At 37.9% G+C, this 20,789-nt stretch overlaps 1 protein-coding gene across 1 annotated transcript in view; it reads right to left on the reverse strand.

Annotated features, from left to right (window-relative positions):
• PCDH15 (protocadherin related 15) overlaps positions 1 to 20,789 on the reverse strand; it is a gene marked incomplete at its 5' end in the record, with an annotated part of 401,689 nt that overhangs the window by 308,312 nt on the left and 72,588 nt on the right. The window contains 2 exons of the mRNA XM_039366933.1: positions 8,223 to 8,429; positions 13,317 to 13,429. Coding sequence (XP_039222867.1) covers positions 8,223 to 8,429; positions 13,317 to 13,429 — 320 coding nt within the window. The remainder of the gene's footprint in view (positions 1 to 8,222; positions 8,430 to 13,316; positions 13,430 to 20,789) is intronic.

The raw sequence follows: 20,789 nt of genomic DNA on the forward strand, positions 1-20,789 counted from the left end.
TCATCCATATCAGTAATATTTTGCAAAGCAGCCAGAGTTTCTATCTGTATTTAATATTTAAGTAGCTGTTTAATGGAGTTTCTTAATGACTTAGGGAAATTAACTGTTTGGGAATTGGATGGAATCTTCAGAGACCTTCTGTAATAATGTCATGAAGTTAGAAAGGGATAAGATTTCTTTTCCTCAGAATGCTTCTGTTTTTTGAAACCTGCACACAGATTTTTCTTATTCCTGTAGTCTCTATACTTGAAATTGGTGTGGTTCTGAGACCATGTCCAGATTCCAGATCAAAACAATCAAGAAAGGTTAAACTCCATTCAAGAAGACTAATTTTCCTTTCCTCCTCCTTGCATATTACTACACATATCCTGGTCATATCAATTGCCAAATTATTCAACAATATCTATTTATATGAATTATCAAATTGTACAGGAAATTAAAATCTGCTAGAGAGCTGAGTCTCAAAACAACAACAAGCAACCTACTAGAAATTTGAGCTAAATCTGATGAGGCATGTGGGGAAACATCCCAACTATATACTATTAACTTCTACTCCCTATACTGTCCTAGGACCTTATGGTTTGATTTGGAAGTTAATAAAGAATCGACATGGAGGAAAATAATATATTCAAATTTAGACAATCACAGTGCCTAAAAGCAGTCACTATTAAAGTTTGAAAAGAATGTAATAGTCAACATTTTAAAAACTAATCTAATGTGGGTGAAAATGCCAAAGATGACATGTCAATGTGAGCCCTGATCTTGGTCCTTTACATTTACGCAGAAAGGTTTAAACTTATGCCATAAATCTCCCATCAAATTATATCAAGATTGAAAGTGTCCAACTCTTAGTTGTGTCTCTTGGTGTCAGGCCACCCAGCCAAACCAGACAAGGAACACAACAAGATGGACTAATTCTCATATTTTATAGGCTGCAATAACAGAGTTTTGCGAGTCACAAACTTCCTGCCTCCACTTTTAACTGCTTGATCCAATAGGATGGGCACTTCCCAAATTTCTGTCTCTTAACTGTTAAGTGACTATGGGCTCCTCCTTATCTTGTCCTAGGTAGCAGGTCTTCCCTTTGTTCCCCAAGATCACGTATACATTCCATTATACTTGGATTGCAATTTTTTTAAAAAAAATAATAATATCAAAATATGAAAGTTAATTTGCATTAGGGTATATTTTGCCTTCCAACCAACTTTTTTTTCTGATACATTGTAAGATGCTGCTGAACAATATTATCCCAAATTTAAACCCTAAATGGCATTCAGAATTGTTTAGATTGTTTTTAAAAGAAAATTATTTGTCTTTATTTTAGTTTGTTTAAACAACTATATATTCCAGAACTGATACTTAGTATGTAACTTCCAAGCTTTTATGGATAGATACAAATGGTAGCATTTATTTCAGTAAGTGTAGCTTCGCCAGCATGATTGGATGGAGAATCGACGGATGGGTTGTCTTAATCTATCTGCTCCAATCAGACTAAGTCTGAATCTTAGTACCGCCCTTGCTGTGCCAATTGCACCCCAGTTTAGACTTAGTCTCTTTGCTCTAAAGACGCGTTTTTTTCGCTCCTGGAGCAGAAGATTACAGTATTTTTCTCATTCCCTTTGTTTTAGACTAATTTACTTACATTATTTGATTGTTTTATATAATTTACTTTTTTCCAATTATCCTGGGAGTTCACTCCTTCTTATAAGCCTGCCTGCCCGGCTGGGCTGACAGGCTCGGCACGTTCCTACGTGTCTTCCTTCTTCAGTTCAATTCTCCAGAGAACTTTCTTTCCAAGCTTCAAACTGCCGCTCAGACGATCCCCTCCAGCCAGCTGATTGTCGGAGGCTTCCGAAATTTGAACTGCCGCTCAGACGATCCCCACCAGCCAGCTGATTGTCGAAGCTTCCTTTCACGAAGACAAGCCTCGCTGATTTCTCGGGAGTCCGGAGGCAAGGGTAAGCTCAGCCGATCGTCAGGGGGATCCGCAAGCGGCGACGGACATCATACAGGCCTGGAGGGATCCTTTTAATGTCCCTCGGCCACACCAGGTGTCAGGCAAAAGAGGGGATCTGCAAACAAGCGCAGAATTCGCTCAGGCCTGGAGGCCTTGTTTAGAGACCTCAGCCGAGCATTCCCAGTAAACTACCAGTTTTTTTAACACCGCCGCCCAGCTGATTGTCGCAATTACCATCAGCATGCAATAGGAGCCCAAGCGTTTCTTCGGAACGAGGGCTCGTTGCAATTGAGGCCTTAGGCCTCGCAGGCCTCCCCAATGGAAAATTTGGTGCGCAGACAGTTGCGGCCACCATTTTGAGGCAGCTGCGGCCGCCATTTTGAACCAGCCACCGGGGCCTGCAGGAACATTCTAAATGACAGTTTTTTGACGAGTGTGGAGCCGCGGCTGCCATTTTGACCAACTGCTGTAAATTCCTTTAAATCTCTACGAACATTTGGCTGAATTGGGGAGGGCAAGCTCGTTCCGTAAGGACGCACTGCCTGTCAATTAACCCCCACTGCCCCCTCCCCTCACCTGGCCTGACTATCACTGACTGGGCTCCTTCAGTGAAATTACAACACTGAGGGGGGGCGTTTTCGCTGAAGTTGAGCCCTCAAGGAGTATTAAGCAACTTGCAACTTCATCACCATGGCAGAAAAATCTTCCATTAAACCAGCCAAAAGGAAATACACTACAGAGGCAGGGGGGAGAAGTGTCTCAAAACGAGCCAAATCAAACAAGGTGACCACTAGTCAGCACATATTGGAGGATGAGTCCCACAGGTTGAGGGACTCATCCTGTGGGACTTTCCCCAGGTCAGACAGGCACCACCACAACAGGAAGGTCCATCTTTAAACCCCTTTCCTCACACTGTGCCTCGGCCCCAGGGGCCTGGTCTCCCCCCAGGGGAAGTTCTCAATCTGAATTAGTCATCACAAGGGCTGTTCCAGGGACACAGGGGGCAACCGGTCAAGACACTGTTACATTGGGATCTCAGGCTACATTCACTCCCACTGCACCGGGGCTCCGCTCTCCTGAAGCTCAAACATTAAGTCCTGAGCAGCTTCAGACCATGATAGCCCAAGCTGTGGCTTAGTTCATGGCTTCTACCACTATACAGCCACCCACAGCACCTCCACAGTCCCTACATCATTCCCAATCACCAGATCTTATTGATGAAGCCTCATCGAATTTAGAATCAACAGGGGCCGAACCATCAGGCCTGATCATGTCAGATGATGAAGGCATTACTCCATCTGACCCTGTTCCTTCTGTTGGTCTCTTTTCAACTCTCTATTACTTAAAGCTTGCACAACTGCAAATCTTCCACAGGAACAGGAGACCCCACCTACAACATCATCCAAGGGGCTTCATGCCATATATGCTGAACCCTTGGTCTCTCAAAATCATATTCCCTACCCTCCCTTTTTTCTTAACATAGTTCAGAAGCAATGGGAAAATTTAGGATCTCTTTCAAACCCTGGAGCCATAGAAAAAATCCTGTTCAATGTGGCTCCTTCCCTGGCCTCCTTATTGGAAATTCCCCAGGTTGATGAGCCCCTAAATTCACTGTTCCCCAATGCTAGCATTCCAAGGGATGTTAACGAGGCACTTAGGGCAGAGGATAAAAAAATTGAGGCTGCCTTACGTAGGTCCCATTTGGCATCAGCCTGGGCAACCAAGGCATCAACATCCATGGCCTTCTTTGCCAGGGCCTCAGTCCTATGGCTGCATGAGCTCCAGGACATGATTCCTCCAGACCAACTCAGAGCTCATCAAAATCTGGGTAAGTTGGTTGCTGCATCCCAGTATCTGGCCGACGCCTCCTTACACACGGCCAGATACACTGCCCAGACCATCGCTGCAGATATCTCAGCACGCAGGCTCTTTTGGCTCAGGAATTGGCGAGCAGACACCAAGGCCAAGTGGCGTCTCGCCTCTAAACCTTACACAGGTGGACATCTTTTCGGTAAGGCCCTCAACCCTTACTTAATAGAAGGTAAGGACAAACGTAAGACTCTTGTTAACTCAGCAAGGAAAGGAGATAAGCATTCAGGGGCCAGTGTATCGCAGGGCAGTTACCAAAGGCAGCCCTTTCAGCCAGCTTCATCCTGGGACTGGGCCCAGGCATCTCGCTCTTCCTTTCAGAGACAAGAACGACAACAGGATCATTCGGCATATAGAAGTCAACCACAGGTCCAGACCAAGCGGCCCTTTCGAGGCACGGGGGGTCGTTTCTTTAAACGAGGCAAGTGATCTCACAGTCTCACCTCCTATAGGAGGCCGGCTGACCCTTTATCCCTTGGGCAGACACTACTACAGACTCATGGGTATTAGACACCGTCACTCATGGTCTGAGACTAGAGTTTTGGTCCAGACCACCTGGACGGCATGTCCTGGTTCTAACCGACAACATTACAGACAAGGCTCATGTCAAAGACAGGGGAGAACAAGATCCAGGCCTCTCATGCAGGAGGCCAAATTGCTGGGGTCTTGGGCGAAATTGAATCTTGCTTCCATCAGGGCGGAGCACATATCCAGAGTGACCAACCAACAGGCGGACTCACTGAGCAGAGCCACCGTGGACCATGCCAAATGGCAACTGGACCCGAAGGTGTTCAGAGAGATCGTGGACAGGTTTGGTTCCCCAACCTTAGACCTTTTTGCCTCCCCAACCAACTCACAACTCCCCAGATTCCTTTCCAGGTTTCCATCTCCATCAGCGGAAGGACAGATGCGCTCCGCAGTCCCTGGCCCAGGGAACTGCTCTATGCCTTCCCTCCCTTACCGTTTCTTCCCGCCACGATCCGGAAGATTCTTCACAAACGGGCAGAGGTCCTCCTGGTTGCACCGCATTGGCCGAGACGTCCATGGTTCACCAATCTGATGGAGCTCTCCGTTTCCCCTCCGTGGAGGATCCCAGCAAGTCCATCTCCCTCATTCAGGGGGAACTACACTATCTGGACCCTCAGTGGCTCCAGTTAACTGTCTGGCACTTGAGAGGCAGGCCTTAAGCCGAGACTCATATTTGTCAAGGGTCATAGCCATGATTCAGCAATCCAGGCGACCCTCGACAAATAGAATATATGATGCCACCTGGAAGAGCTTCTGTAATTGGTGTTCAGATCACAAAATTGACCTCTTGACCGTTTCAGTGCCAATTATATTGGAGTTCCTGATGGATGGCCTGGACAGGGGGCTCTCCACAAGCACCATACGTAGACAGGTAGCAGCACTTGCCACGGTAATTACTTGCGGCAATGACTCTCTGACACATCACCCCATGGTACGCTCCTTCCTAAAGGGAGCTAACAATGCCAAGCCACCAACTGTACACCGATACCCCTCGTGGGATCTTCACCAGGTTTTACAGGCTCTTATTTCTTCACCCTTTGAGCCTATTGACACTTGTTTGTTTAAACAATTATCGATGAAAGTGACATTTCTTGTTGCTGTAACTTCAGCCAGAAGAATTTCTGAGCTGGCTGCTCTTTCAGTGAGAAAAGACCTGTGTACTTTCCATAATGACAGGGTAACCCTTAGGCTAGACCCCTCTTTCGTGCCCAAGGTTAATTCCTTGTACCATAGATCACAGGAAATAATTTTGCCGGACTTCTGTCCAAACCCATCTAATGACATAGAGGTACAGTTGAACAAGTTGGACATGCGCAGGGCCCTACATTGTTACATACAGAGAACCTCATCCTTCCGCAAAACTGAGGCTCTATTTGTGTCCTTCCATCCTTCATCACTAGGACAAAAAGTTTCTTCATCCACAATAGGCAGATGGATTAGAGCTTGTATTTCTCTGGCATACCAGACTTAGTCACTTCAAGCTCCTAGACATATCATGGCCCATTCCACCCGAGGCGCAGCTACTTCAGCTGCTTGGTCAGTTGGCCTGGTTCTGATATTGAACAGATGTGTTGGACTAAAGTCTGAGTATAGCCTTAGTCTAAACTGGGGTGCAGTTTAGACTAAGGTACTAAGATTCAGACTTAGTCTGATTGGAGCAGATAGATTAAGACAACCCATCCGTGGATTCTCCATCATCATGCTGAGAAAAGGCGTTCAGGTAAGACAACGCCCCCTTTTCACTGTCAAGTATGTAAATGCACATTCTAAAAAGAGAGAGAGAGAGACCAATTTAACATATGATTGAATGGAACAAAGGGTCTCTGCGTGTGTTTTGAGGGTGGTAAGGGATACAAAAATCTCTAGGTTATGTTGCTGAGAGCCCACTGGCAATGTTTGATCTATTTGTATCGCTGAATGGATTTGCTGTTAGGGTTGTACACTTTTTTGCTTGCATAGTGTTGTTTATTCTGATATTATGAGCCACCCAGACTTGATTGGACTTGGGCAGTGCCTAAGTAGAAGAGAAAAAATAAATACATTTAATGCAGAGATAATATGCTAATCTAAAAAGATACACACAAAGTGAAAAGGGAAGCCAAGACAGTCTGCAGATCAGTTAGGGATTAAAACATGAGAAGAGTAGCTTTTCTCATTATTGAAAGATAAGATGTATCATATTTACCAATAGGAAGAGGAGTTCTCCCCCCATCCTGATAATTACCTGAGACTTAAAGAGGTAATCCTGTGTGGCTAAGAAGAATAAAATACACTGTGGGCTGCTGAAAGACATCAGCGTTTTTGAAGATTAGCTGTGCATGATGAATTTTAACATTTTTTTCTAACTCCTAAACTTGATTTTCCTTACTTTTCTTTCCTTCTCTGTTCTGCTACCTGTATCTCTTCTTCCTCTTTTTCTCCCCTTCCTCTTCTAGTTATCCCTCTTCCTATCTCTTTTATTAGTCCCCCCCATCTTTTTTGTTGTTTCTGCTGAAAGAAGGAAAGGGAATGTGATGATATATCTCTGTATTTTTTGGTGTGAAAGTGAATCTGTGAATCAGAATGGTTAGAGTACACTGGGTAAACAATTCTATAAATGGGATAAATAGAGTATCTTATATAACTCATGGCTTCTGACAGACAGGTATGTGAGTCTGTGTGACATGGACATATTTATTGCTGGGGGAAAATTTATTTCAGCACCCTTGACAAGATAAAAAGTTGTAACTAGCTATATTTTCTTCTATCTCCCATTTAGGGAGGAATTATCTTAAATAAAGGTTTATCTTTCTTTGGGGTAAATATGTCTACTTCAGGGGTGTCAACTGCCAGCCCAAGGGCTGTTTGCATCATACGGAGGCCGCGCCCACCCCAGCTCCAGCAATGCAAAAAAAGTCGCGATACGTCACGACACATCATGTGACGTGGCAAGTTTGACACTCGTGGTCTACTGCATAACTTTTAAAAGTGTAGCAAGTCATTATCCTCTAATTCAGTGGTTCTCAACCTGTGGGTCGGGACCCCATTTGGGGTCGAACGACCATTTCACGGGGGTCGCCAAACAACGAAGTCCGCCATTTTTTTCCCCCTTTTCCTTAGCTGTGCTACTCTCTTTTATTCTATTGGCTTTTGAAAGCCAATAGAATAGACTCTCTTGAATACAGTCTAATTCTATTGGCTTTCAAAAGCCAATAGGAATTGTCCAGGCTGCTCTGCCCTGCTGAGCCCGCCAAAAGTCCCATTCTGCAAATGGTGCTGCACCTCGACTTACGACTAGTTGAGTAGTCCTCGACTTGCGACCGGTTGGGGGTCGCGGGATTAAAAAGGTTGAGAACCACTGCTCTAATTATACCTATGTGTGAGATCATGTTCTATTTTTAATTCAAGCAGAATTTCAACTTTCTTTCTTCAAAATAGAAACAATTTCATTTTTCCCCTGAATATTAAAAAAGTAATATTGAATGAAGTTACCAAAATATCTTAAATATATCTTCTTTCTGTTAAACCCTTTCTGCATGAATTTATTTAGTAGCTTGAACCAATAAGGCCAAATTAAAAATTAATTGGGGCCATAATCCTTATTATGTTGATTTCACTATAGGCAAAAACTACTTCAATTGCTGAATCCATTAGGGAAAATTTATTATGTTTAGAATACAATTTATTGTGTTTGGAATTAGACACAAATGATTAATAATGAAGAATTTAATAGAAGGATAAATTGTTAACTGGTTCTCAAACTTCTGAAATCTTAGTTTTTCTTTTTCTTTTTCATGTTACATGCAGCATGAAGACTAAACAGAATTTAACATTTGGAACATCTGTTGCAAATCCCCAAAAGCAAAAATTGGTGTGATCAAATACGAACCTCTTCAACATCATTATCTAAAGCTATGATATGCAGTGGAGATGTCAAGTTCTGGTTATCAGAAATAGTTGTACCAACAGGGGAAGATTCTGAAATAAAGCCTTCATATGTTGATTTGGTGAAGAAAGGTTTCTGATTGTTTTCATCTAAAACTTCAATATGCAGATTAGCAAAGGCTGGAAGAGGATGACCATTGTCTTGTTCAGCCTGCAAAAGAAAAAAAGTTAATATGTTATAAATTCCTGCTGCCATCTTTAACATTAATTGGTTTTAATTTTGTATTTTAGAGTGGAGATACTTTTTACTAACATATTTGTTTTTCTTTCTAATTGCAGCTGGATTGTGTAGCAAAGTTAGTTGCCAGCAATTCATCACATATTGCTGTAATGTATAACTAGAAGCATGTCACAAACTATATAGACTATTTTTTTTTCGAAATGAAAGTCTCTCATTAACTCATAAAAATAAACCTATTACACCCGGAACAGTCATATTAAAACTATACTACAAATGTATCACAAAACTACAAGGCGCATTAGGAAATATGTAGGTAAGTCTGCACCCAAGTGAAGGTTTTCCCTGGTCTGTGGAATTTTTTTTAAAAGGCAGGATAAAAAGACTACTCTTTTGAACTATGACATTGAAAAACTCCTGAGAATACAATCAATAGCCAATAAAACAAACAAATAGTTCATCGAACAAATCAACTCAGAGTTCTTACTTAATGCATGAATGATCAGGCTTAAAATATCATATTTTGGACAGATTACCCAAAGAATCATCTCTCTTTAGAAGTCCATAAGGCTGGGAAAAGTGGAACCAGAAAGAAGAGGATGATTAAGAAGAGACTAGACATTCACCTGTCTGAGATGGTATAGGTTCTCCTTCTTGAGCAGGGGGCTGAACTAGAAGACCTCAAGATTCTATTCTATTCTATTCTATTCTATTCTATTCTATTCTATTCTATTCTATTCTATTCTATTCTATTCTATTCTATTCTATTCTATTCTATTTGCAACAAAATGGAAGACTCGGTTATAGTGATTATTGGTGCACCATTGGAAGACCTGAAGGATAAGAATGGAAGAGATCTTTTGGGGGGAAAATCTGTGTGGTCACTAACAATCAACAAATAACACTAGGTAACATAATTTTTGTTCCTTTCTCTAAGTTTTATATCCTTATGTCTAAAACCTATGCAAAAATGGCTATATTCATCACAAACTTTGATTTAGTGACCACAGCCTACAAAAGTTTTGCATTTCTGCAGACAAAACAGGCAATTTTTTATCGTTTTAAGCAGCTAGAGAAAATAGCTATTTTCTATTTATTTTAGGCATAAGGGATTAGGAAAACACATTTTTTTTTACCCAGGAACAAAAACTAATTGAAATTTGTTATGTAATGGTACATATGCCTTATCAATGAATTGGATAGATTTGTGTGGATGAATTTGGATGTTTAAACTTTTTAATTTAAAAGTTCTCATTTCATTAATTACAAGTGTATTTTTAAAAAACACATTTGGGAATAAAGATTATCAGAAGCCAGACAAAACTAAGCATTTCTAAACAAGGGAATTTTATATATTTGCTCAAGTTTTTGTTTTGTTCATAAGTAAACAACTGATTTTTCCCCCTGGATAACAGTTTTCAAAAATATCAAAGCAATAAAAGCCAGTTGCTCTGTTCTTTAAAGCCAGCATTTTTTTTCCTGGTAGAAAAGGAACACCATTTCCTTTAATAATATATGTACAGATATAAAAGATGCAATTGTAGCAAAAATTAGTTCCAAAGTCCTCCATAGAAATAGAGGAATACTACCCACAACTTAACTACAAACTTATACTTGAAAAAATCCTTGAGGCTATTTGAGCTAATAAATTCCAGACTGAAAGATAAAGGCATCACCTTAAAGTTACAAAATGCAGCCCAGATTTCAACTGATGAACTTACAATCCAAAATGCAACAGAAGAGGAAGAAATTAACATCAAAGTGGACTTTAAAGAATACCAGGTACAACCTACTGAGAACCCGGATAGCCAAACCTTGATCTTAACTAAAAAATCTGCAATTCAAAAAGCAACAGAAACTGAAGAAAGCAATAGTAAAATGGAAAGTGCTGAAAACCAACATGTACAGCACATTGAGAACCTAGACAACCCAGACAACCAAACAACAATTACAGCTTTGAACATGACTTTTTACTTAAATCAGCTGAAACCATAAGAAGAAGAAGACCAGACTGAACTGACGACAAATATACTAAGCCAAATGTGGAGATTTGAATTATTAGGCCAACAATCCAATGATTATGAAGGGGCCAGCTCCCTTGAAAAATTGATAACTGGATGATCTCTCTTGATTCAAATAACATGTGTAGGAATGAAGGGAGATCCACTTGAGGATTTAAAGACACTGCTATAGAAGCCTGCTTGGCACAAAAAGAAAGCTAGAGTTAGACTTAAAAATGGTTTTTTTTAATGTGACCTATAATGGAAAAGCCTAAACTCTCATTTAATGGGCTAAGGAGATTTTAAAAGATACTAACTGATTTAATATTTAGGATTTAGATCTATAAGGAAAATAAAAAATAGTCACTAGAATAATAGTTTTGAATTATAATAGAGACGTTGGATTGAGATGATAAAGGTTATTTTATTAGTAAGTGATGAGGTACTAGGATGAGAAATAGAATATGTTTGTGAAATAAAGTAAGAATTTATTTGAATAAATAAGTGTATTTTAGATATGACAACTATTTTGTAATGACCTAAGGGAACTTTGGGTTACCCGAAATTTAAATACTATGGATATTAAGCTAACTGGAATACTGTAATTGAAATTAGGTAAAATTTAAAAACAGGACATGGATACGTATAAGTTAAAATATATTGATAAATGTCTTAAGCGATTGAGTTATAACTAGCAATGTATTAATTTGAATGTGATATAATAACCAAAGGAAATAGAGAGGAAATTTTTGATGATGTAACCTGACATACTGTATGTATGAAAGAGCTTGTTATTGGATTATGGATTACCCAATCACCATGTTGCTTCTTTAATACTTGGATTTTTGTAAAATTGTAAAATTAATAAAACTTGTTTTAAAAAAATAAAGTATCTACTTCTTTCAGGCTAGTGCTGAGATAGGTAGGCGAGAGGCAGTCTAAGTAAACACATACGTTACCTTCCTCTGGCCTTAAGGATTTCCTAAGAACTTTACCTTGACTTTTTCTGAGACATAGAGAAGGTGAAAATACTTGATTAGTGACTCTGAAAGGAAAGTAGTCTAATCCTGAATTATCCCCAAGGGAAAGTGATGTAGTTCTTGCATAGTAAGCATGCTTTCTTAATCTTGTTAACTATTTTTGCACTCCTGAATATGCAAAAAATGAGATTTTAGAGCAAAATATTGACAGGGAGAGAGATGTTTTAATCTCCCTCAGGTGAAAAGATAAAGAACAAACACATTACAAATGGGAGAGGATAGGCTTTCTAATGATAACTTCAAGAAGGATAATAATGGAGAAGTGTTGATAACTGGTACTAGATTCATACATGCTAAGCCATCATGTTGCTTGTTTGGTTTTAATTTTGGCTCTGATGAAATGTGAACCCAAATATTCTTTTAAAAAAACCTTAAAGGTTGGTCTTAGTGGAATTTTTTGAAAAAAAAGGTACATATTCAAGTCTAAACCACATTATTCTGCTGAGATACATATTGTAAAATATCTATACCTGTACAAGAAAGCCATATCTTTCTAGTATCTTCTAACAGTCTTTTGCTAAACGAAGCATTGATGTGCTTAAAGCATTTGGCAATTATTAGTCTTACAGATTGATACCCTTGCTTATTATTCACTCAGCTGCACACTAATCACAGTAATTTGAATCTAATAATGTCTGTAAAAAACTATTAATAATATAGCCAGTTATAAAGCCATTGGAATATGACCACAGAATACTATAATGGATTTTTTTTTAAAAAAAAAAGCTGTATATAGCTATATTACTGCTTATAGCAGCACCAACTGTTTCAGTATAAATGAATAGGCCTTTGCCAATTCAATTTGAACATGTAACTATTGAGTCAATTACAATTTTGTGTTATGAACATCCAAAGAACTATATGAAATGAAAAAGGAATGAAAAATGAAAAATGTAGAATAATTTTAAAAAACTGAATAATTGTCATCAAGACATGTGCATATATGCTAACAAAAGCTTTTAAAGATAAAAAGTTTATCTTTGGAGTGACTGAAGTAGATGGCGTGGCATGGCATGGCATGGCATGGCATGGCATGGCATAGCATAGCATAGCATAGAATAGAATAGAATAGAATAGAATAGAATAGAATAGAATAGAATAGAATAGAATAGAATCTTTATTGCAGTTAATGACCAGTCTATAAAAATAAAAAAGTGATATTAGATATTGGATAAATAAAAGTGTCAGATAGGAAAACAAATTTGTCAGTCAAACTGCTGTGCATCTTATATATAACACTGTAGAATTTGACCAAGTTATATCAAATGGTGTTATTTTACATAATTGCAAGCTGCCCAGGGTAGTTGTAGAATCAGGAGGACTTGAAAGTGAAATATTAAATTAAAATTTAATCGAGCTCTATGTAGCAAGTATTAATTTAATCCTATTTTTTGTAAGATATTTTAAATTCTACCTTTCACAAGACACACTTGAAACACAGCTTAAAAATTATGACTTAGGTTAAAATTCTGAACCTAGGAGCAAGTCAGTAGAATTCATTCTGACTAAGCATTATATGTAGAACTATTAACCATAATACTCACTGCATGTTAAAAATCTGGAACTGGGTTTCAGATTTGTACATTTTTCTCAAGTATGAAATATATAACTTTCCTCCCATAGAGCATTTTAATCAGATTTGTTGTTATAATGATATGAAATGATTACTTACATTTTGACATTAAACTGGTGAATTATAAGTCAATATATGTAAGGGGCCACACTTTGAAAATATTTCATTATAAGCTGACAGTTTTCCATAGATTCCAATATTTAACAAGTATTTGTTACACTGTTACATTGTTAAACAATGATTTTACCTTAATAACTAAATCGAATTTCTGATGAAAATCCCTGTTTATTGGCTTTAGAAGGCTGAGTTTAGCAGTGGTAGCATTCATACTGAAATATGGGGAATAATCTTCAGGAGTCCCTAGAAAAAGATAGTAAAGTTGATAATTAAGACCACAAAAAATCACTCTGGAGAATCACAACTTCATTTAAATCATGTTCATATCATTTGTCTACAAAGCAATCAAATTAATTCTGCTGTATTGTTTTTAAAAAGAATGAAATATGTATTTTGGACAATTTGCATACAAGTAATAATGTACCCTGATCATATCTTTTAATATAGGATGCCTAGTTAGCAATATATATAGCAAAATATCTGATCATCAGCTTCTGTACTGAGCTATAGAAAGCAGGTTTAGAGAAAAATAATTGAATAATAATAATTATTATTATTATTTTGCATTGATAGATAGTGTCTCTCCAGAGTTTCGAGTCAGGAATCTTTCCCAATCTGACCTGAATATATTATATTGATCTTTTTAAGGAAAACTTTAAATAAGCACTCGTCCCGATCTACTAATTTATTCATCAGCTGGTTACTTTTAATATATATATATATATATATATATATATATATATATATATATATATATATATATATATATATATATATTATTGGTTTAGTCTGATAAGACACTCTGCAAGGAGATCTGATAAGATCAAGAATGGGCAATTTCTGACTGTTTAGAGATTGTTGAACTTCTGATGTGACATTTATAGATTTTTCCTGAAATTCTTTCCCTGTCTATCCTTCATAACCAAGGATGGCAATAGCATTTCCTATATCTGGAAGTTGGTACAACAAGATAACTGTATAAAAGATCTTAGTGGTCTGTATGCATAACTTTAAAAAAATAAAGATAACTTTAAATACAAGCATAACTAAATATAACATCTATTTGCAATGTAATCATTTGCAATGTTCCTTTGGGAAACACTTTTTGTTTTTCTTACCAGCACTGCTTTTCAATCACGCAGCCTATTTCTCCCAACAAAGTAGCACTTCCTAGTGTTAACAATTATACCTCTTGCTGTGCTGACAATATGTGCATAGACAGCATTCATGCAGAAAGCAGGTAAATGCCTTTTCCACTGCATGGGCTTCTAAAGCTATTTTTCATGGTTGCATTTTGAAACTGGGGATTAAATTCAAAATGGTAATTCTGAATTTTGCTTTCTCTTCCTGGATTGAAAAATGATAAGCAGAGATGATTGAAATAACATTGCTAAACAATCATTTGACATTATACGTAGTCCATGGGATATTATAACCCCATGCTTGTTTTTAATTAATTAGTAACATCTTTTCATTAATTAATTAATTACAAGATTTACTAGCCACTCACTAATAGTTTTGAAGGCTTCTACATCCCATGCATGTCGGCAAATAAGCCCACATAAATCAGTATTGAACTGATCATTAAACTAGCAATCTGTGAAAAGTAGTAGAGTTTGAAAAAAGCCCTATGCATGCAGATAGAATATTAAAAGAAGATTACAGAAATAACACTTGTTAAAAAGGCAATAGAGTCACAGAAAGTTAAACAAGAAAGGAGGCAAGAGAGACTAAAAAGGTTTGCTCATGGTGCTGCAAAAATAACATAACAGGCACCCAGTATATGTTTCTGGGCAGGATTTTGGAGCTCCTATTTTCAGGGGGTTTTCAAGTAGCCCCTACCATTCACATGTTCAAAGGCAACTTCTGAAAATGCTTTCAGTTCTCTGGATGATACAATATAGCAGATTTCCCCAATATTTCTGACAATGCAGACCAGCTGGGGGAAAGGGGAGGGGATGAGCAAGCGACCGGCAAGAACACATGCTCAGCTCCATTTGCACAAGTGTGTGCATGTACACCTGCCACTCATGCAAATGGAACACGCAGATGCCGTTTATTTTATATCTTAAATTTATTTCCATATGTCTAATTGTTTTCTGCCATCCTCTATCCTAAGCCCAACTTTGAACAACAGCCAAAGTCTATTGTGTAGGCAACAACCAGACCGGCATGGTACAGCAGTATTTATTAACTCAGAACAGAACTCTCTAAAACCGGCAAAATGCCTGCAATTTATACTTTCCACCTCTAAAACATCAGCCAATCACAATGTTAGCTCGCTCCCACCTAAACTTGAATTCTTGAATCTTCCCTCCAAAACAGTTGAAGGTTCGTTAGTTTCATAATACATTAAGATTCGTTCTTAATACATAACAAAATCCTTCATTAGAAGCTGCTGATTTTTACCCTTTTAAGGTCAAATTATGCCTTTCCAGACATACTCTTTTGAAGACTACGAGCTTTAGGATGTTACCTGCAAGCAAGCACTAAGGAGTGTGAAACTCTGGTTGAACAGCAGTTTGGTTCATTAAATGATGCTTTTTTTGGTATCCCACTTAAAGAGCCCCTGTTCATCACAGAAATTGAATATCAGTGCCTCAATATAGAATCAATAGCTCCATGATTTAGTCTTAGTCTCCCCAAGCAATGATCTCATCTGAGTATATTTCATCAATGCAAGACTAAACTTCTCATTCTGACATATCCCAGACTTACTGGGGCAATTCCCTGGAGTCACAGAGAGGAAAGTTGCCTTGGAAATCAAAGGAAAGAAAGCGCCAATGTAGGAATGGATTTGCTTTCATCTTACATAGACTTAGAGCTAGAGTCATAAATAGCACTCTTCTGCAAACCTGCCTTTCCAAGAAATATATCTAAGCTTTGGCTGTCAGACAAAAAGGAAATTCTAATTGTTATGTATTGAATAAATATAAAGTTATGTTAATCCCTGCTAAAGTGAAACTAACTTAACTCCAACTGCTTGTGAAGCTTAAATGAAACTAACCTTTAGATGACCCTGACTGTTAACTCCAACTGTTTGGAGAGAAACTTTGAACATTCATATTTGGGGTTTTTTTTTCAAGTATTGTGGGCTAAGAGTATAAATTACAGGCAATTGCCTGCAGTTCTCCAGTTCTAGTTTGAGTCAATAAATAACGTTGTAACTATGCTGATTTGCTCCTTGCCTACTGAATACTAATTTCCCCACCTCCAAAAGAAATAAATAAGCATTCTAAAATAAAGAGCTATATATGGATATTTGAAAAAAAAATCAGTAAACAATATTATTTGAAACATTGTGCCATTCTGTAAAAAAAATGGCACAAGCTGAGAAAGGATGGTCAAGTTAAGAGCATATCAAAATAGTCCTATGGACTATCAGAAGCTAGTGACTGATACTGTATACTCATAAAGGCAGAAAAATTAAACTGCATGTTTTTTATATAGAACATTACAGACTCTACCATTGGAGTTATAGGTTGCACAATCAGGCAACAAAGACTGGGTCCCTGGATAGTTTCTATCAATTAGAGTAGACAATAAGGAGCTACTTAGGTAATAAGACAATTCATATGTTCATCTTCATCTTTCAAGTTAATTATGATAGTGGTGAAAACATCAAGTCTAGACACCAAGGGATGGTGAATTTCATGCCTTAGGTATGAAAGCTAGTTGGGTGACTTTGGGCCAGTCACTGTCTCTCAGCCTGACCCATCTCACAGGGTTGTTATTGTGGCAAAATAGAAGGAAGGAATATTAAGCATATTTTTCATCTTTAGTTATTTATAAAAAATAATTATGGGAAATAAATAAATATGGTTCCTCTTTATTGTAATGTTGTAACTTTCAGTTTTTTTACTTTAAACTAAAGCTCCTGGGTAGCACTTCTGTACAGCAACTATGTTCAATCATCTACATAGCTGTGATGATTGAACATAGTTGCCATTTGGAGCAGTGGTACTTGTCACAATGGCTACAGCTTAACAGATTTATTTTCTTCGACACGTTGCTCTCAATGGAGGGTTCTGTAACTGCTGAATTAATTATATGTTAAATGAAATGTGAACACAGATGTTTCACATAGTAAACCAACTTATAATTAGTTCATCAAATGAACTAAGTCTGAAACGTCCCTGCTCTATAAATCCAGCTATAATATAATCTATTCTTTTCTGTTTTCCTTTCTGATATTCTTACCAAAACATGACAACTTTTGTAGCAATCAATGACAGCTGAACAGCAAGAGGAATTGAACTAATAGAATAAAAATGGAAATAAATTCTGAAGGTATTTAAACAGAAAAGGGAACATAACTAAGTCAGAATATCAGCAAATAGCCCGAGCCTTCAAAGATGAAGTGAAGAAAGCCAAGGCTCAAAATGAACTAAGGCTTGCGACCAAAGTCAAAAATAACAAAAAAAAAAGCTTCTTTCAACATGTAAAAAACAAGAAAAAAGTGAAGGAAATGATTGGTCCATTAGTGGGTGGAAGTGGCAAGAAGGTGACAAGCAACAGGGAGAAAGCAGAACTATTTAACTCGTTTTTTGCATCTGTCTTTACACAAAGGGAAAAAACAGACCAACCTATCAAAAATAGTGCCATAAAAAACAAAATAGAAACACAAGTTAAGATAGGCAAGAAAATGGTAAGTGAGCACTGTCCAGCCTAGATGAGTTCAAATCGCCAGGACCAGATGGATTACACCCCAGAGTTCTCAAGGAACCGGCAGATGTGATATCAGAACCACTGAACTATATTTTTCAAAGATCCTGGAACACAGGGGAACTACCAGAGGACTGGAAAAGAGCCGATGTAGTTCCCATCCTCAAAAAAGGAAAAAAAATGGATCCAGGAAATTACAGACCTATCAGCCTGACCTCAAAACCTGGGAAGATCCTGGAAAAGATAATCAAACAACAAATCAACGAACACCTAGAGGCAAACAAAGTCATTACTAAAAGCCAACATGGGTTTGTCAAAAATAGATAATGCCAGACAAATCTTATTGCATTCTTTGACCAAGTGACAAAATTAGTGGATCAGAGGAATGCTGTGGACATAATTTACTTGGACTTCAGTAAGGCATTTGATAAAGGAGATCACAACCTACTACTTGACAAGATAGAAAAATGTGGGGTAGACAGAACCACCACCAGATGGATCCGTAGCTGGCTGACCAGCCGTACTCAGCGAGTGATCCTCAATGGAACTGCATCTATATGGAGGGAAGTGTGTAGTGGGGTGCCCCAGGGCTCTGTTCTGGGCCCAGTACTCTTCAACATCTTCATCAATGATTTGGATGAAGGGATAGATGGGGAACTCATCAGATTTGCAGACGACACCAAGCTGGCAGGAATAGCCAACACTCCAGAAGACAGGCTTAAGATACAGAAGGATCTGGACAGACTTGAACACTGGGCACTAACTAACAAAATGAAATTCAATGGTGAAAAAAGCAATGTTCTACATTTAGGCAAGAAAAACCAAATGCACAAGTACAGCATAGGTGGCACCATGCTCAATAGTAGTACCTGTGAGAGGGACCTCGGAGTCCTAGTAGACAATCACCTAAATATGAGCCAGCAGTGTGCTGCAGCTGCCAAAAAGGCCAACACAGTGCTAGGCTGCATTAACAGAGGGATAGAATCAAGATCACGTGAAGTATTAATACCACTCTTCAATGCCTTGGTAAGGCCACACTTGGAATACTGCATCTAGTTTTGGTCACCACGATGTAAAAAAGATGTTGAGACTCTAGAAAGAGTACAGAGAAGAGCAACAAAGATGATTAGGGGACTGGAGGCTAAAACATATAAGGAACGGTTGCTAGAATTGGGTATGTCGAGTTTAACGAAGAGAAGGACAAGGGGGGACATGATAGCAGTATTCCAATATCTCAGGGGCTGCCATAAAGAAGAGGGAATTAAGCTATTTTCCAAAGCACCTAAAGGCAGGACAAAAAGCAACGGGTGGAAACTAATCAAGGAGAGAAGCAACCTAGAACTAAGGAGAAACTTCCTGACAGTGAAAACAATTATTCAGTGGAACAGCCTGCCTCTAGAAGCAGTAAATGCTCCAACACTGGAAGTTTTTAAGAAGAGACTGGACAGCCATTTGTCTGAAATGGTGTAGGGTTTCCTGCCTGAGCAGGGGGTTGGACTAGATGACCTCCAAGGTCCTTTCCAACTTTACTATTACTATTTCGTAGATCAACTGGATATTCAGCAAAAATAATACAATTTGTAAAATTGCATCTGAATTACCTAGGCATATAATTATATGAATTGTTCAATGGGTTAAAGAGGAGTTGTGCTCTTCTATAAACTTTGGGGGAGGGACACAGAAAACTATTTTAGAAATCTATGTTAGAAACTGATTTAACTGAAATCTGCTAAGAAGGAGTGCTACGGTGATGCCACTTTAGCTGATAAAAAAGCCCTATGAAAAGCAGTAGCTGGGGCTTCTATCTGTTGATGCTAGACCTTGGAAAGCTTAAAATTCGCAACACATCATCAAAGTGACTGAAATAGATTTCTGTAAATGTTAAACCTGAGGGCCTGGCTCTGAGCACAGGGCAGCAAATGGATTTTGGATAATGCTCAGCATCATATTTCATAGGACTGCTGAATATTGGGGGCATGAAATTTGATGATTCAGGATACCCTGCCCCATATTGGCAAAGAAATCATCTTATGATTGAAAACCAGTTCAAAGAATTTTGCAGCAACTGTAAGATTTCATAAACACAACAGAACATAAGTCTTTATGAATCCTAGTTCGGTTCACCAGAGGCAAGAAATATTCCTTCTTCCTGATCAAATAACTTACAATTCACAAAAGCTTTGTGGCATAACAAATATGTTTTGTAAAATTTCATAAGATTCTTTGTTGCTTTAAAATATATGTAGCACTCACTTTATTTAAGAAAGTACAATGTGGAAATATTATTTATCCCTGTTATTAAGGGTGGTATATTTTATTTGAATCTTACTGATGAACTTCGAATTTATACTATGAAATCCTTGGCATAGTAGTGTGTATGTTATGGCATACCATCAGATCTTTTGAAATACTGTTTCATCCTCTGTTTAGGTAGTATCAAATACTCTATTTTGATTCCATTGCAGAAATATACTTTTGTTATATTTTGTTACAACTTTATTGGGTAATTTCTGCCTTTATTGTACATTGGAGATGGTTGTGCAGTTGTTGCAAAGCATCCCTATTCCTTCTACTTTTTCTATAATAAGCCAATTCAGACTAAGGTATAGCATCGTTAAATGACCCAACTTAAATTCAAATAGAAATTAAGTCCTGATTAAGTCACCAGAGATTTGATCATCTCAAATTTTATACAAAAGGAAAGCTATATTTTACCTTACATGTTGAATAATTAAAACAGGAATTCATTTTGTTCCATTTAATGGTGTAATATTTAAGCTTCACCAATGTTTCTTCTGTAAAAGAAGCATGTATCACAGCAACTACTAACTCAAAACAGTATTCCTAGTTTTTTTACTTGTTAAATCCTGGAAAACATACAGTAAATTCAAGCCTTCAAAGGTTTACCCTTTAGCTAGATCTTTGTGATGCCAGTCTT

This window comes from Crotalus tigris, unplaced genomic scaffold (assembly GCF_016545835.1).
Source record: "Crotalus tigris isolate CLP2741 ecotype Arizona unplaced genomic scaffold, ASM1654583v1 scf7180000020464.425836, whole genome shotgun sequence".
NCBI classification, from domain to species: Eukaryota; Metazoa; Chordata; class Lepidosauria; order Squamata; family Viperidae; genus Crotalus; species Crotalus tigris.